Source organism: Ascaphus truei, chromosome 13, assembly GCF_040206685.1.
Source record: "Ascaphus truei isolate aAscTru1 chromosome 13, aAscTru1.hap1, whole genome shotgun sequence".
NCBI classification, from domain to species: domain Eukaryota; kingdom Metazoa; phylum Chordata; class Amphibia; order Anura; family Ascaphidae; genus Ascaphus; species Ascaphus truei.
The window spans coordinates 31,462,987-31,487,819 of record NC_134495.1 but is presented as its reverse complement, the minus strand read 5'-3'; the positions used below and the strand labels follow the sequence as shown (position 1 = coordinate 31,487,819).

Genomic DNA, 24,833 nt, shown 5'->3' with positions numbered 1-24,833 from the left:
GTATGAAACTTGTTTTTTGCACCATGCGGTGTCGTTATAGGCGACATCCCGGGCGTTTTTCTGTATAATCGCAGCCGTACGCTCTGTTCTGCAGATACCCCTCCCTGATAATCCCAGGATATTTAGGAGAATAAAATAGCTCTGGCTAATGAATAAGGACTTTCAAGATGGTAAGAATAGGGACATTCTCTTTATTAGTTGGCAGTGTGATTGCCGACTTCCAAATTGTTCTCCTGCAAAGGCTAGAAGGTCAATATATGCTGAACCAGAGAGCAATATAAAAAATCGGAAATCAGTAAATATACTAATACAGTAAATATCAAGCAGTAACTATACTATCAAAGAAAATAGTACATAAATAAGCATTTGAATACAATACAATTGTTTAACTGTACAGGGGTGCGCAAACTTTTGCAGCTGCGCCCCCCTGCCTGCTGCCCGGTGCTCGCGCCTCCATTCCCCGCCATGTCATTTGACGCCGAGTTGCCATGGCGACGCGTCAGCAACCGTCTGAATCTCGGGTGTAATAGGTTACAGAGGCCTCACGCAATCCCCCGGCATTTAATTTAAATGCCGTGGAGAAGAGCGCGGGGCCTCTGCAACCACCGCGCCCCCCCTACAAAAATCTCCCGCCCCCCAGTTTGTGCACCGCTGGTTTTACATATTCAGCTACCAAATTAGAGGCAGTGAGGCAAAACCATTAAGCATTAAAGCACACCAGAACCCTATATAAGTTTAACTGGCATAATGTTTGTATAGTGGCTCCTAAGGATGCCCTACTCTTTAAATACAAATACACGTTTGTGGTTAGAATGGTGATTCTGCTCATCTCTAGTTTCTGAGTTAACCATGGTAACCTACAGACTACTCTGCGGAGAACTCCATTTTAAATTCCCAAACATTTAATATTTCAAACGCTTCTATTTCTGGAACAAAGCCTGACATTTTAAAGTTAAGGTAAAAATAAGTCAAATGCAAAACATGTCGAACATGGCCTGCTGCTTTAAATAGTTGTAATAATTAGTATAATTAATATGTTTAAATAAAAATAATCCTGACTGTCATTCTAACATTGCACATGAATAGTCCTGTGTAATGATTAAAAAACAAAAAAAAAAGTTATCAAAAATATTCAATAAAAAGGCTCAGAAACAACGAGCATTTTCCTTCAATTAGCCAACAAACTATTAAAAATTAAAAAAATGTCAAACTTTATTCACTCAATAAATGACCTAGGGGCATAGCTCTCATTTCAGTTACTGTACTAGTGTTAAGAGCCTAATGAAAAATATGTAATTTCATTCAACATTAAAATACAGATTTTTTTTTTTTTTTTTTGCTTTAAAAAAAAAAAAAAGAAGAAGAAGAAATAAGAAAAGAAATAGTGTGTAATCTCATGATAGAGAAGTGTTGGGTGGGACATGTCGCTTTTTTGCCCCACCTCCTGGGGAACAGGGTAGCAAATGTGGAATTTCCTTCTGCCACTCCTGCTGTAAAAAAATCATTTCAAGCTGCCTGGCAGTCACAGTAACTCCGCTTCATTTCCGCTGGCAGCCAGTGAGTGAGCAGCGCTGGGGCTGTGAGCTGCTGCCTTTTGCTGCAACAATAGCAACACTTTGCTACTTACTCCCTTGTACTTTGTCTTTGTACTTTACTTACTTCAGAACCCTCTCCAAAGACCTTCTGAGGATGTAACCACACCATCTTCCGCAGAGTCACTCACTGACACATTGTTTTTGGGGAGGGGGGGGGGGGGTTCTTTTAAGGAAGATCTGACCTCGTGGATGGGATATTGTTGGGTTGTCTTCTACAAGCTTTTTGCAGGGAGGACCGTTATAAACCCTATTCTCTGGCTGCGTTTTAGATGTATTTCTGCTTTCTCTTCTCTGCCTCTGGGGGAATCTGAAACTTTCTGAGTGTATTTTTTTTTTTTTTTGTCCCTTTTTTGTTGTTGCTGAGGGTGTTTGGGGGATGAGGATTGAGCAATCGGCTTCGCTGGATCGGATGGGGATGAGGAGAGCAAGGAAATCAGCAGAGATGGAGGGGAGAGGTGCATGGGAATGTACTTTAGTCCTTCATCTCAAAGTTAGGGGGACAGGCGGCTCTCACATCTGCTTTGTGCTGCTGCTCTTAATGCTTTGTCTGAGCTATGGAAGTGCCCAGGACCTGAATCCTAGAGGAAGGAATGTATGCAAATCACAAGGGTAAGGAATTGTGTGGATGTGTGTGCAGAATATATACTGTGTGTGTGAATATATATATATCTATCTCAAATGGAAATATTACTGTGTGTGTATGTGTATATATATCTATATTATATTATACATTTATTTCAATAATGCATTATATATTATATATATATATATATAATTATACTATGCATTATTGAAATAAATGTGTGTATATATATATATATATATATATATTGTGGAAGGAAAGTACATTTTTAACATATGCAGAATAAACTAATATAAAGTTATAATGGTAAAACTCCCCAATTGAATCTACAGTAGTGTTAGGAAGTTTAGAATAGGAGGAGCCCAGACTTGCATAATGTTTGGTTCATTGTATTCAGCTGATTGAAAAACATTTCAACCAGGAAACACAGTTGGTTTGTTTGATGTGAACTTTGTTTTTTGATTCTACACCATTTTTGGTCCAAATATAAAAGTTGCTCAGGTTTGTTATGCAGTTCAATTTCTAAATTCTTAGTACTCAGTGGTTAATGGGTGGCACATTGGAGTCATATACCCAATTGTTTTGTTGTTGGGAGTATGCTGAGGACAAACTGTGGTGTACTGTGTGTGTGTGTGTGTGTGTGTGTGTGTGTGTGTGTGTGTGTGTGTGTGTGTGTGTGTGTGTGTGTGTGTGTGTGTGTGTGTGTATATATATATATATATATATATGCAAAAGTTATAGTTTAAGACTGATTTTGCATGCAATTGAATATTCTCATGAAATTTAAGTTAAACATTTTCTTACATTGCACTTGAATTCCTTGTCTATTTATGCATGCCTCACTGCTTTGATTATAATGATAAATGTTCGCTTGCCCTTAAAATGGATTGTATATTATATTACTAGTTAAAGGCCATTTATCATTTTGGGATCTCACAAAGTACAATCACTATGTGACAGTACATAATTAACAGGTATAGCTCTCAACCTACTGATTTACTTATTAATGAGATGTCTAACTTTTTATAGACTGATCCAACTGAAGCCTATGGGACCAACAGATGTGTATAAGTGTGTGATAAAGTTGAAGGTGACACTCACAATTAGGGGAATTTATAAGATGGCATTAACTCTCCTTAACCAATACATTATTCGTTTTTTCCTGGACCCTTTTTCTACTGTTGAGAATATACCCTTTACTATTATTCTTTTATAATGTGCCAACATATTCTGCAGCGCAGTACAATGAGGGTTAGAAGACGGTAACAAAATATCAAACCTTTTATATACCCGTTCCAAAGTGTCCGCCATGGAAATCTCCAGGATTGACAAGTACAGCCAATCATGTGATGAAGGTTTTTTAGGAACACAATGTGTATGTTTGTATGTATGTCAGACCACATTGGTTTATGTGGTTCTGAGGTCTATTGTCATCGAAACCAGTAGTGCTGGCTAGACAGTAATTATTCTTAAGATTGCTTGTATTGGATGCTGTCCATATTCATCCCATGACCAAGTTTTTGTGTTATCTTTCTCTATTAGATTTCCGCTCCATGTCAGAGGGGCCTCACATGCAAGTGTAGAACAAAATCCCAGGTTTTTGGATAGAGATATAGTGCAGAACTCTTAAAAATGCTTTATTAGATAACAAAAAAATACCCTACTGTAAATAGGGGGAAACCAAGATCAACATTTTAAAGTAGATAAGGAGTTCAGTAAGATAGTATGTACCCACAAAAGGGTTGTCCTTTCTCAGTGGCTTTATTTATATAATGTATTATTAATACATAAACTGTTGATTTTGTGGGATGCCAGACATGGTCCCTTCTAAACCACAGATACTGTATAACAGGAGAGTCTCCATCATATTAATTATTTTACTGGTGTTTGTATATGGTTAGAGGGTATACTGTGGGAAATGAGATTCAGCAGTCATAGTTGGTGGGAATCCTTAATATATTTGTGCATAGTGAAAGGGCTTTCGGCAGCATGAGAAAGCTGAGTGAAATGGGTTGTTGTTATTTTACTGGCTACCAATCTAGTGGTTAGTTTCTTGTAAGCATTTTCTTCTAATGCTGGCAAACAGCATTATGGTACCTCAACTGAAAGCAAGGCCTACTGGTCTTTGCAGATGGTGACAGCAAGGTTGTATATAGGTACTTAAGAACAAAACAAGAACAATCATCCTCAAAGAGTATTCAATAAAACATGCTGAAATAGTGACTCTATTTGGGTAAAGTGAACAGATCAATGATTCAAATGGGTTTTACACTCTTCATAACCAATGTTGTAGAATTGATAAACCGGTTGGGGTTCTCTATTCTAAAACCTTGGTCTTGAACCAATCAAGACAAATCCTCAGTAATCCTTACTTAATCCTCAGTAAAACACAATTTGGAAATAAGCAATTGTTTTAAATGCATATAGTACTCTTTCTTCACACCCACCACGGGAATTCTAGCCACAGCGTGATCAGCCACACGTCATTTCCATAGATTAAAAAAAGTTTGATGCAGTGCACAGCCAAATGGAGACCGGGTCAAAATGGATAAAAAATATAAATTGTGTTCATGCCATGGATAAAAAGAAGGCACAAACTCTCCAACGCGTTTCGCACTGGTTAGTGCTCTGTCAAGGAGAATACAAATGGGAGGGGCTCATTTGACAAACTCCAAGTAAAATGATTTAGTATTATTTAAATGTGGATATGGAATTGGTCATTGGTTTACTTTCTATTTTTGGCCAAGTAACAGAGAGATCGTTTTTTGTGTGACTGCTACCATCTATAAATGCTACGGAGCCCACATTCCAGATTTCAGTAAATTGGGTTGCTCAGCCAGAGAATCTGTATGTGTTAATCAAGAGGGACAAAGCAAGTTTGCAATGTATTCAATTTGTAAGTAGTTTACATTTTTTTCCATCCTTGAGGCTTGCTTTGCATGGAACGTTGCCAGTACATTTGCAACTCGTTTATGGCATTGAATCAAAATCCGGCACATTTCTTGTAAATAGGTTCTCTCTCCTGGTTTTGATTGCGTTTGGAATGCACTGTAGCAAAACTTTCCTTGCCAAAGCATTTGTAAGCAGCTATATTTTAAAATGGATTGTTTAAACTTAGTTTATGTTCTGGAGGACAATATCCACCCAAAGGAACATGCTTCCAGCCCGCAGTAACAGACAAGCTATACAATCCATGCTGTGTGCCCACACTGAGGTGCAGTTTGGGGCCTTATTAAGCGTGTGTTCGCCAAAAAGCTGAGGACACCATACTGCCTGGGATCAGTCCAACAGTTTTGTTAGCAACAGTTTGATGAGTAGGCAATAAGACTTATTAATTGAGGGTTCGCGGAATACATTTAAAAAGGATTGGAACAACTGCAGGAAGACATGCTAAGCAAAGAACTATGGTCTTAGCATACAAATAAAATCAGTTTAGACTTGGCCTATATTATGCTGCAGCATAGCATCCCCATTGGCAAAGAAACACATGTTTACGGTTCCAGCACAACAATACACATGTGTGTATCTTTGTACATGTGCAAATCTATATATTTATATTATTGTATATATCAGTGTGTCTATGTTTAGACTTTGTGTCAGTGTCTGTAAACGTGTGTGCATCATTGTGCTTTTATGTATATCAATGTATATTAGTGGATTTGCAATGGGATTACACAGCATCATGTGCTGGCATATGTTGTCAGCAGCTATGAATGGAAGAAGGCACCTTCTGCTAGCAAATGTTTGCCCTGCATGTTCTGTTATTCTGCTACATGTTGCTGGCCTGCTGGCAGAAAATGGGTACAAATTAGTGGATACAAAATATTTGCACCGTCTGTCTCCCCTGTCTGGGTTTTCTGCAGTCTAACCTTGCGAATGGCAATACAAAATAACAAAACCATCCATAGGTATGTTTTGATTTAAAATTGTGTTGGTTGCAATGCCTATCTGATCTGCAGTGTGATCTTCTAGCGCTGCAATAGGATACAAAGGCTACTGATGGACAGCAGGCCCTAAAGGAATTCTGAACAGATGTGCTCTTTCACAGCGCTATCAATACATGAAGACTTGCCACCCAAACACATCGGTTTTAAAACATCTGTTTCAGATTGATATTGAAGACGTTGCGATCCAGCATCCTCTGTGTGTTATGGGCCCAGCACACCAAGATTAAAACTGCAACGTACATGATTGGCAAGGGTTAATGGGTGAAATGATATAAACCCAATTACTTCAGGAAAGGTGTTTGCTGTGCCTTTTATTAGCCATAAAGTCATGAAAAACCAGAAGAGAAATGGTGCTGTGGCACAAAATATCACATACAGTACAAGACAATTCGAGTGTTCTGACACCGGACCTCCAGCACTTCTGGGTCATATGAACACTTGCGATCACATGACATGTCTAGCGCTTGGATGCTGGAAATCGAAGTGGAGGGAGCAACACTTTTTGATCTTGTTGGCTGTTTGAAGCGGAGAGCCGGAAAACAAGAAAGTGCATTAGACATATCTGATGCAACATAAAGGCACTGTAAAGGTTAATCTCTATGCTGTTTGAATAACCTAAATTATTTTCTGGAAGAATACTGTATGTTGCAGACTTTTACAACAATACAGTGACCACTTATCATGGGGAACTGGTGGCCACACCAAGTTTTAGGAATCAATAGTGCATGTACACACAGGTGAATTCAGTTCTATTTTGCTGATAGCAGAATATACTGTAGGTTGGTTTTAATGTAGTGTTCACAGTGACCTGTTTGCACCACTATATTTTCAGCTCTGGGGAGCCCCCAGTTAAGAGATGTTTATAGTTTTAAGTGCAGTGTTCTCCTTTCAGCCCACAGAAACAAATAGACCACAAAGCCATGGGCCAATATGGAGAAGCAATGGATGACGTTGCGTCAAAAAGAAGAGCTGCAACTGCACCTAATACTGCATCTCAGAAACTGGGGTTCCCCATGGCTGAAAATAGAGTGGTCCCCACGGTTCAAATCCTATTAACAAATCAATTAAGGTTTTGTCAGGTTTTGTCAGGACTGCTGCTTTTAATAATGTTGTTGATATTTCAGTGAGTGGGTTACCGAGATACTGTATTTACATTTTTGTATGTACCGGTATTTCTGCTCCCTCTGGAAATCACCCTGACCTCTCACAAAGGCCAGTAATGATACCCTGTTTATATCCTATAACATGGCAAGATGTTGTGGATGGTGCTGATAGTGGAAATGATGATACTGCACTCTTATAACACCTGTTCAATACATTGTGAAACCATCTTCTCGTTGCTGATTTTTATCCCTGCCCTGGAAGTTTACAGTCTAAGTAGAATGTTCGGAGACTAATAGAGACTGGAGACTAATAGAGACTGCAGCCGCAGGGCCAGCTGGCCGCCTTTGGCCCTGCGCCTTCAGTGCCCCGCGCTCTCTCCTCTACCTCCTGTCGGCGCCGGGATCCAACTTTCAGCCAACCGGAGGGGGGAGCTGGAGGAGGGTGTGCGTCCCCATCCAACTCTCCTTCCGATCAGAAGTTGGATTCCGGTGCTGATAGAATGGAGTGCGGGGCCCCGGACCGGCAGAGATATGTGTGTGTTTTCCCTCACCTTTTCCAGAGTGGGCCGCCTCCTGTAGCATCACATTGCCATGGCAACGTAATGTCACACGACGCCGGGCTGTCATGATGTCACAATGGTGCTGGAGGAGGGCTGCTCGTCCCCTCCCTTTTTTAAATTTTTTTTACAGGGGGCTGAATTGTGCCTTGCAATTTACCTAAAATAAGTGCAGTAGATGGCAATGCTTGGCCACAATGGTCGGTAGGAGCAACTGTGGTTGTGGGACTGTAGCCATGAGTCAAGGCTATTGAAATACTGCATGTAAGAGATGAGGTTTAACTGAAAGGCGGGGAGAGAAGGTGCTTGTTGTATACTCAGTGGAGTTCCATACGTGAAGGGCAGTTAGGGAAAATCGTTTACGGCAAGAGAGAGAACAATAGAGGAGACAGTTATGTGTAGAGCACAGGAGATGAGCAGCTACATAACGAGAGATCAGAGCTGATATGTATGAAGCAGCAAATGAGTGGAGATCCTTGAAGGTAAGGAGGAGAACTTTGTGGGTGATCTGAAACTTGATGGGAAGCCAGGAGAGGGATTTAAGGAGCACATGAGCACAGACTGTTTTGGGGGAAGTGAAAATTTTCTATCAGAAGAATTTTGTATAGATTGCAAAGGACAAAGTTCTGAAGCAGGGAGGTCTGTAAGCAGTATGTTACAATAATCCAGGCGGGAGAGGATAAGGGCATGCATTAGATTTTAGCAGTAGAGTGACGGAGGGAAGGGTAGATCTTTGCATTGGCATTAGTGCAACGCCTTGTGTTAAAAGGGGAAATACAGTCTATTTAATGAATGTAGTAATATGACTTCTCTTTATAAATGTTCAATAGCTGACTAAGGGACCCAGATGGAGCCTACTGAAGAATTATAGGCATAGGCCTACATAGGGTTTGTTTGAAGCAGAGTCGCAGACCCATTGCACAAGAATTGCATTAATCTAGTGTGAGGAAAATGGAGTCTGTTCTGTTTCTGATGGTTCGTGCTTACGTATATTTAGTCAGTTTTTCATTTTTCAGAAATAGCTTTGAGGCATTTCTTGAGAAATACAAGTGATGGGTAGTTCGATGAGACTCTGCCGCTACATGCAAAAATGTGAAAACTCACCAGCAATAGAATACTAAAAAACGTTTTATTAAACTACATAAAAAAAAGACATGAACAAAACACAAAAATTCTCCTCCCACGCGTTTCATGCCCCTTTATGGCGCTTTCTCAAGGAGTATGCATGGAGCGGAAGTCTCATCGATCTACCCATCACTTCTATATCAATTTTGATTGGAGACGCATCCGCGGTACACAAAGGATTTAATTACAGCTGATCCACACCAGCGTTTCGGAAGCTGGAGGAGCAGAACGGTGAATCATCGTGAGTAGTGGTTACTCCACACCGGGCATGCCGGAGACACAGGGTAAGGAATCGAGTATAAACATCCAAGTAAGGACTATATCTAGCCTGCATATGAGTATCATACTCGTATTTATTTCAACTTCCCCTCCTATCCTCCATTATACTATTATCTTATCAGGGTCACATTGTACCTTCTCCACAACCCGTTACAAGCTCCGTTTTATCTATAATTGCTAACTATCCCTGTATACCATTGTCTGCTCTCCTGGAGCTTATATTCAGTTTTCTATATTGCTCAATATTTCTTGAAAAATAGGTTGTTAGTTTCAGTTGTCTAGGTGGAGCTCCCCCCTGTTTCCTGCATATAGAGTATATATAGACCTGTCCCGAGAGCAGAAAAGCAGAACTTCACCAGGGACAGAATGAGACTTGAAGCTGTGCCTGGGAAAAAGTGATCGCAAATAATCAAAACTCTACTAGGCATCGCAGAGTGACTGGCTTCCCCTGGTTTGTCACGTGCGGTATCCTGACTGCTGTACGCTGCATATAACCGAAGCTAATTATAATAAACAACAATTTACTGAATACATGTGTCCGTGTGTATTTCGTGGTTGATATCGGCAATCCTGATAAGAACCAACCCTTATCACTACATCTTGTTTCAGTTCCTATTTGTTTCTTCGATAGCGCTTAGTGTACTCAGCACTGTACATAGAATTGTGATGGCACAATTAGAGCCTGTCCTGTAGAGCTCACAATCTAATTGTGGATGCCTTAGGCTCAGGGAAGGTAAAGTGTCTTGCCCAAGGTCACAAGGAGAGTTGCTAATTGGATTCGAACCGGGTCACCCTCTTTAAAGGTGACATTACCACTAAGCTACTCAGCCAGCCCTCAATATAAATCAGATGATAGTAGTACTGTAGTTCTCAAACCTCTCATTGGGGACCATTGGCAACACCGGGTTTTAGCCATCAACAGTGCTCAGAGTGCTCAGAATTAAATTACTTTTCATGCATCTAGAATATCGGTTGGCTTAGAAACTTGGTGTGGCTCAGAGCCCAGAGGAGAGGCCTTAGAACCGCTTCAGTAATGCATGGGAGGGTTTCCTGAATTTTTACTGTCTGCTCCAAGTTTGTGAGAGAGAACTTGTAAAAAAAATACTACTACACTGACATGTATGCCCTTATTTACTTAGCAGTGGAGTTCCTTAACCTATCTTCCAATGCTGCTAGACACCTTATGGTCCAGTAATAATACTGTTGTATACATGAGATGGTATGTTGTATTGTATTTTGGAACATACATGCCTGGTAAATTTGTCCACGGTGAATTTGTTGTTGCAACACTGAGGCAATTATCCTGCTCTAAGACATGCTGTATTATTTAGAACATTTACATCCAAATTATTAACGGACCTTTTAAGGAAACCCAGCTTACTCCTCTCTGCGTCCCTCTTATGAGGGTGATCACCTACCTGAAGCCACCGGAACTGCAATTTGTATACCGCTTTGCTTTAATTAGGGCCTGAACTGCAAGCGGAATAAATTATTTAACTACAGTACTGCTATTATACTTCAATATATAATTCAATCTGAATTTGTTCACCAACTATTGCATACCTATACCCTAACTAAGACATTATCTAGCTCTAATAGATATGCTTTTAACTATGCAAGAAATCATATGTAGTGTACATTGTAGTTTCCAGAGTACTACTGTATCATAACAATTATTTTCTAAATATACCATATACTGTGAATTGATCTATACGATATGGTGCTAGTTAAAGAAAACATGCCTGTTAATTTAAGAATGGTCCTGGACATGTTTATTCTTGCCTGTCTACATTTTGAATATAGCTATAGCCATCTGTCGTTTCTATCGCTGTTAATAGTACAGTATTTATAATATCGTAACAAAAGTCTGCCAATACGGGAATTGTATCATACAGCAATAAGTGTTGCAACAAGGAAAACCGAATACTGTACAGGCTCGAGGGGGACAAATGAGCACAGAATGGTAAAAAATATGTAGTATAATAACCGGAGCAAAAAGCCGGGCTGGGAGCCTAATTGATGCAGCTATGAAATATGCAAAAGAAATGAAGAGCAGGAGGAGACATACAAAAGGGTTGAATTGATTTAAATACAAATGAGAATATTACCTGGAGTGTTGACATCCAATTGATTGTAGGCACATGGCAAATACATAAATTGGTTCGGTACCTTCTGTAGTGTCACAGTTGTATCACTAGTGCTGTAAAAATGTCACCTACCAGCACTGGCCCACTGCCGGTGGTCACTTGTTCATCGCTGCCGGTGGCGCAGTAGCGGTCCTGGCTGGTGTAGAACGTCCTCGAAATCTGCGACCCAAAAATCCCTTGCATAGCGCGATGTGGTGCATTATGGGGCATGGCTGCGGCCAGCAGAGCAGTTATTGGCTGCTCTGCCTTGGTCTTTCAGCTCCACATATCTCCTGCTCCACCCCCAAATTTTCTGAGGGGATTTTTCCAACCCTGGGTATAACTACTACTGCAAAAAAGAATTCTGCCTCTCTATCTTCAGACCTTCTTGGTAACACTGAGCAACATACGATAGACAAAAACTGTTTGTCTTTGTTCAAAACCCAAGTGAAATGACCCCAGTTACAAAATACAACATACTATTTGAGAAACACTCTCAGAAATGTTTACCTTGCTTACCGTAGCTCTGTCATTTTATGAAGACGACTATTCCCTTCAGTTTTTATAATTCCATAAAGAGTATTAACCCTTTGCGTTTGCCAGGATGTAGTCACTACTGTACGTCATGGGGACTGTCACTCGGGAGGGGGAGGAGGGCAGGATGCAGAGACTAAGTCATGCTCAAGGGGCTTGTTTCTTCACATCCTGCATTCCCATGGACCAAATGGTCACGTAACCACACTGTGCTGGTGGGGCCATGGCACTCTCCGGCACTCAAAGGGTTTATGTGTAATGTACCAACATTTTTGCAATGAAATATAGGAATCATATTATACATAAATACATTTATGCACATATTAGATGCAACAGTTTGTGCATTACCTTGTCTACTGTAGTAAACTCACTTTAACCTTTGACACAAAACAGCTGTTTCCTATATATTTCATATTTTAGACCCCTCAATGGGTGCATCTACATAGAATCTCATGGTAGAATAAGTTCTAGATTCCTACAGTATGTACCAAGTGTCGCAAATGGCTTTCTTGGAGCAAAATCTCACTTATATTATGTTTTGTGTACGCCTGTAACTTAAAAACGCTCTATCTGCGTTAGGCTGCGCTTCTAGTGCCGGCGACAGCGCCGTTGTGTCAAAACAAATGCATGGCCGCTGTCGCGTACGCTTCTAGTAAGCGCGACGTGACGGAGCGACGGCTTGGTCGCGATCGCTGGAAGTCATCTCTATTTGATTTTTCCAACGACCGCAGGCTGACGTCGCCGTCGCGTCGCCGGCACTATAAGCGTAGCCTTAGCAGCATCAAGAATGATATTTTTTTCCCATTTGCTGTAAAGCCTAAAAAGTCTTTCACCAGTGTTAGCATGGAATAAAGTTATGTATCAACGCAACAATTTTTAATTTACGTAGCACAGATGTTTCAATGTATAGGTTACCAAAATATATTATCTTCATAGTATAGCTCTTATACAGTAAGTAATATTACACTCATTTTATATGTACTCATATTTGTAATAAATACACAATTCTCATTGCATCCAAATGAATTTAAAACTACAAATCATGAGTCATATGAAGTCTTCCTGCATACGACGCAGATTTTATAAAGGCCGGTACAGTATTACTTTTTAGCACTGAAATTGTGTTGCACACGCACTTTTTTTTATATCTAACCATGGTACGTTGTCCGTCTGGTGTTTTTCTACAGTATGTATTTAGTCCATGCAGTTGATGATATGGAAATTTCAGTTTTACTTATGATCAAAGAAATAAAAAGAAAATTGCGCACAAATTGTAAAATTAACTTATGTGAATGTGACAGTGCTTATATATAATACTTACCAGTGGTTAAGCCATATATGTGCACCAAAGGAAAACTACTTTTTAACCTTTTAAGTGATGGGGTCTGCTGCTTGTCCGTAACGATGGCTCAATACCATAAAGATCCCATGTGAAGAATAAAGACAGCGCACAACCTCCCATAGTGTAAAATAGTACAGATTTAATTCCAAATATTAAAGTGGTATAATATGCACGTACAGCAAGTATTTTTATTATATATATATATATATATCTAATCTTGGTGCATTGTCCTTCTGGTGTTTTTTTACAGTATGTATTTAGTCCATGCAGTTGTTGACATGGAAATTTCAGTTGTACTTACAGTATGATCAGCCTTTGATACATTTCAAAGCGTTGTTGTGATTGTGATAACTGGGGAATACAGCTCAACCCGGTTATAACGCGTTGCAAGCGCGGCTCCCAATTTTCGTATTTATGAATACTTTACAACACGATTATTGGTATTTTAAATACCTTATTGTACAATGCATACAATTGTACATTATTTCTAACGCGATCGGCTTATAGCGCGATGTGATTCTTTGGATCCCAAGCACAGCGTTGTAAGGGGGTTGAGCTGTACTCAGATTTTTTAAATATTTTCTTTCTTTTTTTTTTTTGTACGACCATGGTTACCATGATGAAGCTATTACAAATTGCAGACTCTGAGGGATGTTCCAAAGAGTAAGGTTTTTATTTAGTCATCTTGACAACGCGTCCTAAAGAATTAAGGGCCATATTTGTTAAGCTGTGCTACTTCCTGAGATTTTACGGCTGCAAAGTGTTTAGTAATACACTATGCAGAATCCATAACTTAATGATCATCTCCCCCAATTTAAATATTTCACAGAATAATGTGAGCATTATTCATCAAAGGGCTGTTAGTGAGACCATACATGTAAATGCAACAACGCACTTTTACTCTTAACTCTTAATGCTGCTACCATATTAAAGCAGTGAGTCTTTTAATAAACCGGACTCCGAGCAACAATCCCCTCTGTTGACATTGACCCATTTTTGGGGGGTGTGTTCTGAACCAGGGAGTTTTCAACATTTAGATTTATGTAGGTCCTGTACTCGGGGGTGCCAGGGGTTGAGAGAAATGAAACTACTTGCGTCAAGGGAATTTTCTCCTCTTTCATAATGACCAGCTTTGAACCGGTCCAAAATGTCACACTACTTTAAATGAGTATCCACTCCTCCACCCATCGTCGTTGCTGGAGGATCCTCCGCCTCCCCTCTCCTTGGTTTTAATGATCTCCCCTAGTATGGGGGGGGGCGTGTGTAAGGGGTGCTAATTTCAGTCCGTCCTAACCCATATGTACCTGCAGGCCAAAAGTCTACTCCCATCCCGAAATGCATTGCTCATCCTGAATTGCTCTATTAGTCCACCTGTCATAAGCCGCACAAACAATAAATATTTTGTAAACTTGTTTCTCTTTTGCTGAAAGATTCAAGCCAGATTCAAATGAATGAAGCTCAAGCTTTCCAAAGAAAGAAGATGGCTTAACATTGTGTTGCCATCTGCCTCATACTGTACTTCTGCTGTTAAAATTTCTATTACAGTTTGTTATATATTGTTTTAGACCGTTAATACGGCGTTAGCATAATAAGATGCATTAACGCTGCTGCTATATATATTGCAAAAATGTCTGTGGCTTCATTAAAACTTTGCGTATCCCCCCTCGCACTCTGCGTGTGTGTCCCCACGCACTCCGCATGTGTGTCCCCTCGCACTCTGTGTCCCCCCCCCTCGCACTCTGCGTGTCTCACCTCCTCGCACTCTGCATGTCTCCCCTCCTCGCACTCTGCGTATCCCCCCTCACACACTGTGTATCTCCCCTCCTCGCTCTCTGCGTGTCTCCCCTCCTCGCACTCTGCGTATCCCCCCTCACACACTGCTTATCCCCCTCTCACACTCTGCATATCCCCCTCTCGCACTCTGCGTATCCCCCCTCACACACTGCGTATCCCCCTCCCCCCCCCTTGCACTCTGAGTATCTCTTTCGCCCTCCCCACCCCCATGGTTTCATTATCTACTACAGTTTGCAGCTCAAACTGCTGGGAATATTGGCAACATATGATCAAACAGGAAAGTGTTACAAAGATCTTGCACTGCTGGGGAGTTGGGATAAACCTGCTATAGAAATCAAACGATGCTCAAAATATTAAACCTCATTAACGATGGCATTAAGTTAAATAAAAAAATGCAGTATTATCTAATACTACAGAACTAATTTATTAAAAAAACATGTATGGTACTGCATGGATTGCTTCTTTAAATATATTGGACTAACAGAGATGAATCACAGTCACAAGCTGAAGCTTTTAATGTGAGCTGAACATTTTCTAAGAAATACAAGAATTCCCCCAGACTTGGAGGATAACATCCTGTATGTTTAGGTTTTAATGAAACACTCATCTGTTCTGTACTTTTTTTTTTGCCTGTGCACACATCTCAGAGGGGCGTTAGAATCGCACATCCAAGAAGAACGCATTTTTTATATTAAATGTAAACAATTTGCATTGTACATTCGATTTCCTGTTAACTCTCCTTCTCTCTCTGAGACATGCTGCTGTTGCACAATTATAAGAGTTGACCACACAGCCAGGCTGAGTACACATCAATATTCACGTACAGTTCACTATGTTGGTTTCTGGCATATGGCTGTATTTGCAGAACAGTATTCTCTTCTGTTTTAATCATCACATAATATAACATATTCAGCTGTAACCTCAGGAGAGTTACACACAAATGGCTACTGTCTTGCTGAGGTTACATGTCCTGTTACTGCTGTGTATCCTCTCAGGGCCGGCAAAGCTTTTTCCTTTCGGCTACAGATAACATTTACAATTCCTTCACTCTTGAGGCTGGAACTTGCTTGATCTTTGCACATTCGAATGTTGAGTGCACCCATATGTCTTCGCGTGCGCCTGCTCCAGTCTGGCGCTCAAAGCTTGAACTGCAGATATGAAAATTCAATCAATTGGGTCTAGCTATCCATCAAAAGCCATGGTCAGGGTGTCTTAAAAAGTTACTGTTCTACAGTATGTCTGAGTTTGAGAAACTGTAAACCTGTTAAACTTTAGACCCTAATATTGAACAGGTTTTATCATTTCTCAAAGTCAGGCACAGAATGGTTTAGGCAAAACTCTCCCTGCCTCGTTTTAGAAAGGCTCGTGGAATATCTCTGCTTTAACAACGGAAGTGGAGGGAGACCATTTAAACGTGAATCCCAATAGAGCAGTGTTTCATGTCCCCATCAAACCTGCCTCCCCAAATAATGTTATTGGAAATATCGCGACTAAAAACAAATCGAAGCTGTGGTATGTTTAGAAAAAAATATATTTATATTTATTTTTATTTTTATTTTTAACATTAAACATACATTATTTGCTTCAATTGTTATCAATGGGAGCTTGCTTGGCATGAGCATATTTATAATCTGTGATAATAAACGAGTAAAATGAAAAAAAAAAAAACCCACTTCAATGTGTTGAGAAGTTCACATGTTCAAATTTAATTCCAGACATTCTTCTGTACGCACTCCAAATACTACACTGAATTGTATGATGTATTACAGTATTGTACTCAAATACTAATGTTTATTTTGAAATAAAACATTAACTAATAATAGTTTGTTCTTATATAGCACTGATAGTTTTACGTAGCGCTTTACAGAGCCATTTTGGCAAACACAGTACTTGCCCCGTAGAGCTTACAATGTATGTTTTTGGTACCTGAGACACAGGGAGATAAAATAACTTGCCCACGGTCACATGTAGCTGATACTAGGAATTGCATGAGGTTCCCCTGCTTCAAACTCAGTGCCAGTCAGTGTCTTTACTCACTGAGCCGCTCCTCTCTATTAACTCGCCTTAAAACAGAATAAATGCAATAGCGATATACCCACGTGCGTATATCCACGCACGGCAAACTCTACAGCGTAACTCGGAGAGAAAGGTAGATAATGGCGGCACAACTGTATGTCGTTGGATGATGCAGTAAGCTGATAACTTTCTATAGTTAATAAAGCAATAGGTATTTTTGTTTTTCCGTTTTCTAAATAAAAAGATTTTATTTGATAAAGGCTCCACAAGAAAGCTGAACGTTGGGCCAATAAAATATATATATATATTTTGCATATTTATGGTGTGTTTATCCCTTTATTATTTTTATATTATAATATTGAATGTTTTTTTTTTTGTTTAAAGTACAAACGCCTCCCCTGAAATCCTGATACGCCCCCCTGGGGAGGCGCGCCCCACCGGTTCTGAATCACCGCAATAGAGCATTCTAGATAGAATAATTATAGATATCTAGATAATACTCTGTGTGTCACCCGGGGGCATATTGGGGATTGATTTCCTATTAATGAGCTTTACACTATGTAAGGAAATATTACAATAGCAGTGTCCAATAGATGGATCTTGTGTTTAATAAGCGGTGTGGGTTTTACACTTACAAGATCCCATATAGCATGAGATAGGCATATCAAACAAATGTCATTGATTTATTTTTTTTACTGGGTTTGCTAACATGAAGGTATGTAGGCTACATCAACGCCTCCACCTTGATCTATTACTCAAGCTGGAGCACTTGATGTAGCTAAGGCTGAGTCCATAGAAGGACAAGCAGCGCTGAGCCGTACGGACGCTCTGCGCTGAGCCCCTGCATCCTCAATAAGGATGCCTTGAGAGGGGGCTCACGTGAGCGTCCGCAGGTGTGCTGAGGCACTGGATTTTTCAGCCGACAGCCAAACTGTTTTTCAGAGCGCTGTCGGCTGAAAACATCCAATCAGCGCGGATGATGTCGGTGCGTCGCGGGCGATTGGCCCAGCAACGTCACTGCCCCGCCTCCCTCAGTCTCCCCCCGCCTCCTGATCATGCCCGCTGGCTCGCCTGCATGGGCATGAAATCGCGCAGATTTCAGCAGGCGAGCCTCAGCGTCAGCGCGGCTCCGAACTGCTCACCCCTCTATGGCCCCAGCCTTACTTAGATGTTTTGTAAGGCTTTTGGCATGCCACATAGAAGAAGAGTTGCAATGCTGGGCTGTGATTTAAATAGGTAAAACACTGGTTATTTATTTATAAAATATTTTACCAGGTTAAAGGATAGGCCACGGGGAGTTGTGGTAAATGTAGAACATTTAGAGGAGGTGACCAGTGGAGGACCTCTGGGATCTGTTCTGGGACCGATGCTTGTTATTATCTTTGAGTGACATTACAAATGGTCCGGAGGGGAAAGTGTGCCTATTTGCAGTTGACACATAGATCCGTAACAGGGTTTACACTCCAGGGGGGGTAAACAAAATTGTAATGCCAACAAGTGCAAAATAATGCACTTGGGCCACAAAAATCCATAGACGGATGACTAGAATGGCTCCACAGAGGATAGCGACTTGGGAATCATTATTTCAGCTGCCTTAAAAGTAGGCAATCAATGGGGAAAGCCAGTAGGATGTTAGGCTGTATAAGGAGAGAGAGGTGTTGGCAGAAGATTGAGGGTATTAGTGCCACTTTATAGATGAGGACTCTATTCATTTCTGGAGACCCATATCTCCAGGACATAAATAAATTGGAAATTGTGCATCACGGGCACTATACGCATGGCCTTATGAAGGAGAAGGACAGCAGTGGAATTATCTTGTGCTGTTGTGCAGCCAGCAGTTTGATAAAGGCCTCACTTTGAGGTCATAAACAGACCAATGCAGAAAACCAAGACACTCCGGTTTCTCAGCGTAGCATTCTGGATACTCACTTTGTGCTGACATCAATGTGGGTTTTGTGGCCAAAAAACATCCACTTCCGAGTACAGATGTAGCCAATGTTGCTGCAAAAATAAAGGCACAAGAGGGCAAGCTCTGCAAGTAGCACTCGAGATGCGAATGATGGACAAATTAAAACTTTGTTTTATTGGTAATATACTAAAATAAATGTGCACAGTTTTTTAGTATATTACCAACACAACAAAGTGCCTTTATTATTATTGAACCTTCCTGCTGGCACCTTGATTTTTAATTATTACCTATCTATTAAGCTGAGCAGGAGTCTCTCTTTTTTATTGCATTTTAGCAATGTTATTGCAACTATGGTTGCCAAGTGTCCGGTATTGAACAGGACTGTCCTGTATTTGGATACTCTGTCCAGTAAAAAATGAGAGGTACTGTAATACTGGACATGTATGTGTCCGGTATTTTCCTGCCTGGACATAGTGACCTGACGCACCTTTCCCCATTGAGTGCAGTATTTTTGGAGAAGCCACCTGGCAACCCTAATTGCGACCGTTATCGCGCGCTAACAGGTTACCACTGGCACGAGTTGTAACGCATTATTGTGCGATTTTGCAATTCAATGGAGCTGCAGGTTGCAAAGTTGCGTGATACGCTCCAGGGCCCCGTTTAGTGCCAGGGTGGGCAACGCCAGTCCTCAAGGGCCACCAACTGAGCCACCTGTGCTGAAGCAGCGATATCCTGAAAAGGTGACCTGTTGCCCACCCGTGATTTAGTGCCTCAGCGACGATAACAGGTGCAATAGAGTTGGCTACATCGGTCTGTAGATCTGCCACGCAGCATTACCAAAGGCCTAAGAATATGGGAATACGATTTCACGTCTATCTGACGATTGTTAAAGAGCACGGACAGGGCCAACTCCCCTCCGGCCTCGTAATATAAACTGGAAAGTTTCTTCCTGCTAGCACAATGTCAGTGTTTAAAAATAGCCCCGGCCCTTTGCTCGGGATGACTAATGGTTTGTACGTCTTGATTTGCAAAGCTTTTCTTATTTCACTTTGGAATTCTTGTTTCTGATAAATAAGCTCTTAGATTTAAACCAAATGGCCACATTTTGAAGGTGCAGTTCCACGTATTCAGGCTTTTTCTTGCTTCATTACCATTAATGTATTTGTGGCATTATTTAGACGTGTAATAGTTTTATGTAGACATTTTCATGTAAATAAATCCTGTTTCTAACTACATCATGGCAAATCCAAAGGAATACGCTGACGTTACTGTATTTATGGTGGGGTCTGTGTTCCCATGCATGGAATGGTTGTGTGATTCCTATGATAGGCTAAAGTGTTGGGAACGGAGTGATAAAGCATAGTTTGTTTAAATCAGAAGTCCTCGCTGATCACCATTTTTATTTGCATTTTACATTTAAAAGATCTCTTCATGCCCTTTCCAAAGCTGTTTTTATTTTTCAAATCTGATGCTTTGTCCCGGAGATATGCCATATTAACTTAGATTGTAAGCTCTTCGGGCAGGGATTTCCTTTCCTATTGTCTGATTTTGCTGCACTTATTGTATTATTGTAATTCCCCGTACTGTATTCTTTGTGAAGCGCCGAGTACACTTTTGGCGCTATATAAATAAAGACATACATACATACATTAAGTCTCCGAAACGTTAACATACAGCTCTCTAAAGTTTAACATGGTAACCTCAGAAGCTAGAGACTGAGAACATCGTGATTTATTTAGGAGCCGGACAAGCTCGGGGGCCAAGATACAAACATCCTGAGGTTTTTTGAGGCAGCTTTTCACTGAAAGGAATGAGATCAGGGTACTTTGAAGGCTATATTGCAGGGGTGGGCAACTCCAGTCCTCAAGGGCCACTCAGGTCAGGTTTTCAGGATATCCCTGCTTCAGCCCAGGTGGCTCGGTCTAAGACTGAACCACTGATTGAGCCACCCGTGCTGAAGCAGGGATATCCTGAAAACGTGCCCTGTTGGTGGCCCTTGAGGACTGGAGTTGCCCATAGTCTTGGGTATTGAGTGGTTATACCGGACAAGAAGAGAAGTTGGGGGAAGAAGCCTAGAGATGTAGCGACGTTTAGTTTCCCGCGACTGCGCCGGTCGTCGAACCGATTAACGCTGGTTAAAGCATGGGACTCCTGCAGCTCCATCGCGGCAGACATTGTCCCGGGCGCCGCTGACGTTTGCTTGTTTGTTTGCGACGCCGGGAACAGGAAGTCCTACTACGTCTGTATATTATAATGCGGGGGCTCCATTTGTTTTTCCTTTTGTTGCAATGTAACCTAATAAACCATGTTTCTTACAGCTGCTATGGCCACATAAGGAAGACGGTACTGTAATGCAGAGCGGGCAATAACACATGGAAACATTTATTCAAGTCAATGGGAGAGGTACTGCCTTATCGGCATCATCGCACTTTAACCCTTTGGGTGCTCCATGATGTAGCTGCCATGTGATGGGGGTTGGCACCCCCAGGGTTGGTATGAGTCCGTAGCTACAGTCCATCATATATGCTATTTGCTAGATCTCTATGGCTGAGGAGCAGAAGAGAACTCCTCCTCTCTTCCGTCATCAATGATGCGGCAATCGCATGATCACGCCTGAGGAGCAGTCATATGATCGCGAGCTGCTGTGGCACTCTGGGTTAAATAATGGTTCTACAATGTGGCATTCATTTGGACATTATAAACCGAGACAGAGAACTGCACACACAAAGTTAAACTGAGGAAACAATTCCAGATACAAAGCAATGTGCTCAGGCATACAGAGCGGGTCTGGCTAAACCACTCGTGTGCACATAGGAACGGGAGAATGTGTGCGGCACACTAACAAAACAACACAATGTTGGCTGCAAAAATCTAGGCTATTTCATGAAACTCGGTGGGCAAAAGGAGCAAACAAAGTTTCAGGGCAGCGTCCCTTTCGTCAGATCACCCTCGTTCATTTAGACTTTCATACTGTACCGTGCAAGTCAGCACTATTTTCAGCCGTCTTTCAAAGTAAATGCATTTAATATCTAAGTACAGATACAAAAAAAAGTGGCTGTGTAGAAAAATCTAAGTGTTTGTTACAGGAGAGTAATTCTGTAGCAGTGTCTGGAGATGTCTGAGATTTGTGTTTATTTTTAATCTGAACGAACACGCAATAAATGGCAACTAATTCCAAGCTGGCTATCTTTTCAGTACTTCTAGTTCCCTGGGCACACAGCTGAAGCTATCATGTTGGAATAGTTAAAACCAGCATACCCATCACATTTTCCAATATATAGCCTCAACAGCAAGACCCGCATTCAGTCATTGTTTGTTTCAGGAAACTCATTGATTTTAAAACATTTTGTAAGGTTTTATTTAAAGAGGCAACCCAAGCGGCACTTTAACAACAAAACAAAGTAAACCTCCTTTTTTTGTTTTTGTTTTTAATATGTCGCCTTTGATGACCTTTTATTGAAAACAAATGGCCTAACCTGCCGATCAATTTGTTCTCCCGTAATCAATCGGCAAAGATCCTGCTTCCCAGGGTTCACTAAATGGCTGCCTTTGAGTTTCAATCACTCCTTCAGCCAGTGTAACTTGGCAGCTACAATGTATCCTTCTAGCATTGCCTATTGTTACAGTTTGCAGCTCAAACTGCTGGGAACTTTGGTAGCAAATGATCACAAGCAGGAAAGCGTTGCAAAGATCTTGCACTGCTGGGGAAGTGTGCTAGAACCTGCTATAGAAATGAAACGATGCTCATTATATTAAAACTCATTAAAAATGGCATTAAGAGTTGAATTAAAAAATAATAATACTACAGGACTGATTTATTTTAAAAAAATCACACATGCAGCTTATTTAATGGATTGCGACTTTAAGACATCATTATTTTCTAAAAACTGCTGGAAAAACTCAACCCAGATGACTGCTGCTTAAGAATTTCAATGCATTCCCTGTTTTCTAACATTGGTACAGTTGGTTTTTCTTCTTCTTCACAGTGGTGCATTTATAGAGTATTTAGGGAAAAAAGGTAAATCCCACTTAGAAAAGCAGAGCTCCACTTACATTTGCAGTTTCAGAAAATGCTGTTTATTGTGAGAATATCGGAGAACAAAACGTGCCAATATCTGTGAAATCAGGTGACCTGATGTAAGGTCCTGCGTGGAGCTGAAACGATGTGTTCTCCGAGGATCCCACAATAAACAGTATTTTGGCAAACTGTAAATGTACAGTATGTGGCACTCTACTTTTCTGAGGGGATTGACCTTTTCCCCCTAAATTATACAGATGTAGAAAGTCTTAGCGCCACGGCGATGGGGACAGTGTCTGTCGCGGTCGTGCTGTGGGGGGTCCATGCTGTCTGGATCGGATCCCCTCCTGCAACGTTAATCCATCCAGGCAGCGATCATCGCGGGACAGTGAGTGGCTGCGGCAACACAAACCATAAGTCTTGCTACATTTGGCCACACAATTCACAAGTGTGTATGGGGGGGAGGGTTGCATGTGTTTGGGAAGCGGAGAGGCTTGTATGTATTTGCGGGATGGAGGGGGCTTGTATGTGTTTGGGGGTGGGGAAAGCCAGAGAGCAGGTAAGAGACACTTAGGCTGCGTCCACGGTAGCGCTGAGCATGCTGAGCGCACGGCGCTTGCCGAGTTTAGTTTCTGCAATTTACATTTGTCCCGTCCCCGCTCACGTGGTGTGTACGTGGGCACGCACGCACTCCCAAGCTTGGCGCTTGGGGAGCCAAAAATGAGGGTTTGAAGCGCGCTCAACAAGACCCCAGTGCCCCCACGTGCGCGCTTTCAAAATAGACAGGACGCCCGGCGCTCGTGCTTGGATAGCTGGTGACGTCACCGCTCTCACCGCAGTCAGCGCCAGCGGGGCCGCAGCCTCACAGATGCCCCATGCTCTCCCTCAGCAATCAATTTGTATTTTGTGAGGAAGTGTGTGGGCCTCTGTATGCGCGGCGCCCCCGTAAACAAAATTGAGCCCCCCCCCAGTTTGCATAACCCTGTCCTTGGGCACTCAAAGGGTTAAACTTAAAGCTCCATGTACAGTACTTGGGCTATTACGCCCATTACCCTTTTTGGTGCAACAGGGTTATCAGAGCTCGATTGACGTTAACTGCCGTTCAAGTCAAACTCCATCAACGCCAATGGAGCTCTGATAAACTTTCTCGGAGCTCCGTGAATCCAGGCGCTAAGTTGGTGCCCTGTATTTGCATCTTCTGATTGCTATCTGACTCGAGAGGCAGGCCTGGGAGTATGATAAAGTTAGATCTAACAGTCTGTGCTGCACACCCATACTGTACTTCTCCCAGCTGCTCTCTAGCACGGCTTCTGAATAGAAAAACCAGCAGCTGCATCCTGCCACAGTCTGCTCATTTTTATCGACAGCCGGTAATAAAACAGAATATAGATCTCATTCAAGGCTGCGTTTTTAAGCACAGAATTGTTATTGTGTTTCCGGGGTGTGCTCTAAAAGCTTTTAATGTTCGATAGTTTAAAGAAGCTATTTTTCTAGTGGGTTTTAAGAGAAGGGAGAAGGGATTTCTGCTTTGAAATCATACAATTTGACTCTTGATTGAAACATAAATATTATGACAGAATTCTAAAAAAAAAAAAAAGTGTTTTATATTTGAATATCTGACAATGTTCAGAAAAATAAAAGGGGAGAAAGCACGCTCGTGAATTCTGGTATATATTTGCTGCCAGTTGAGATGGAGGAATCCAGTGGAACCCATAACACATATCCAGGATTATAGCAAAAAATCTATCTTCTGCACGCAGGATAAAAGTGTAGGCGAGTTACACAGACATTATGAAGTATATAGTTCTATGCAGCAAAAATGTTGTGATTTTTTTTTTTTTGCTGCAAATAAATGTATTCTTCAGAGTGTGCATGTGACTCAGCGACACTTTTTTCCTCCATGCA

The 24,833-nt window shown here is 41.3% G+C and overlaps 1 protein-coding gene across 2 annotated transcripts in view; it reads left to right on the top strand.

The window, feature by feature from the left end:
* Positions 1–1,522: 1,522 nt before the first annotated feature.
* The window catches only part of SCARF2 (scavenger receptor class F member 2), a 201,916-nt gene continuing 178,605 nt past the window's right edge, over positions 1,523–24,833 (top strand). For both annotated transcript variants that reach the window (XM_075569026.1, XM_075569025.1), the window contains exon 1: positions 1,523–2,204. In XM_075569026.1, the coding sequence (XP_075425141.1) occupies positions 1,972–2,204 (233 nt within the window). In that variant the 5' untranslated portion in view covers positions 1,523–1,971. The remainder of the gene's footprint in view (positions 2,205–24,833) is intronic.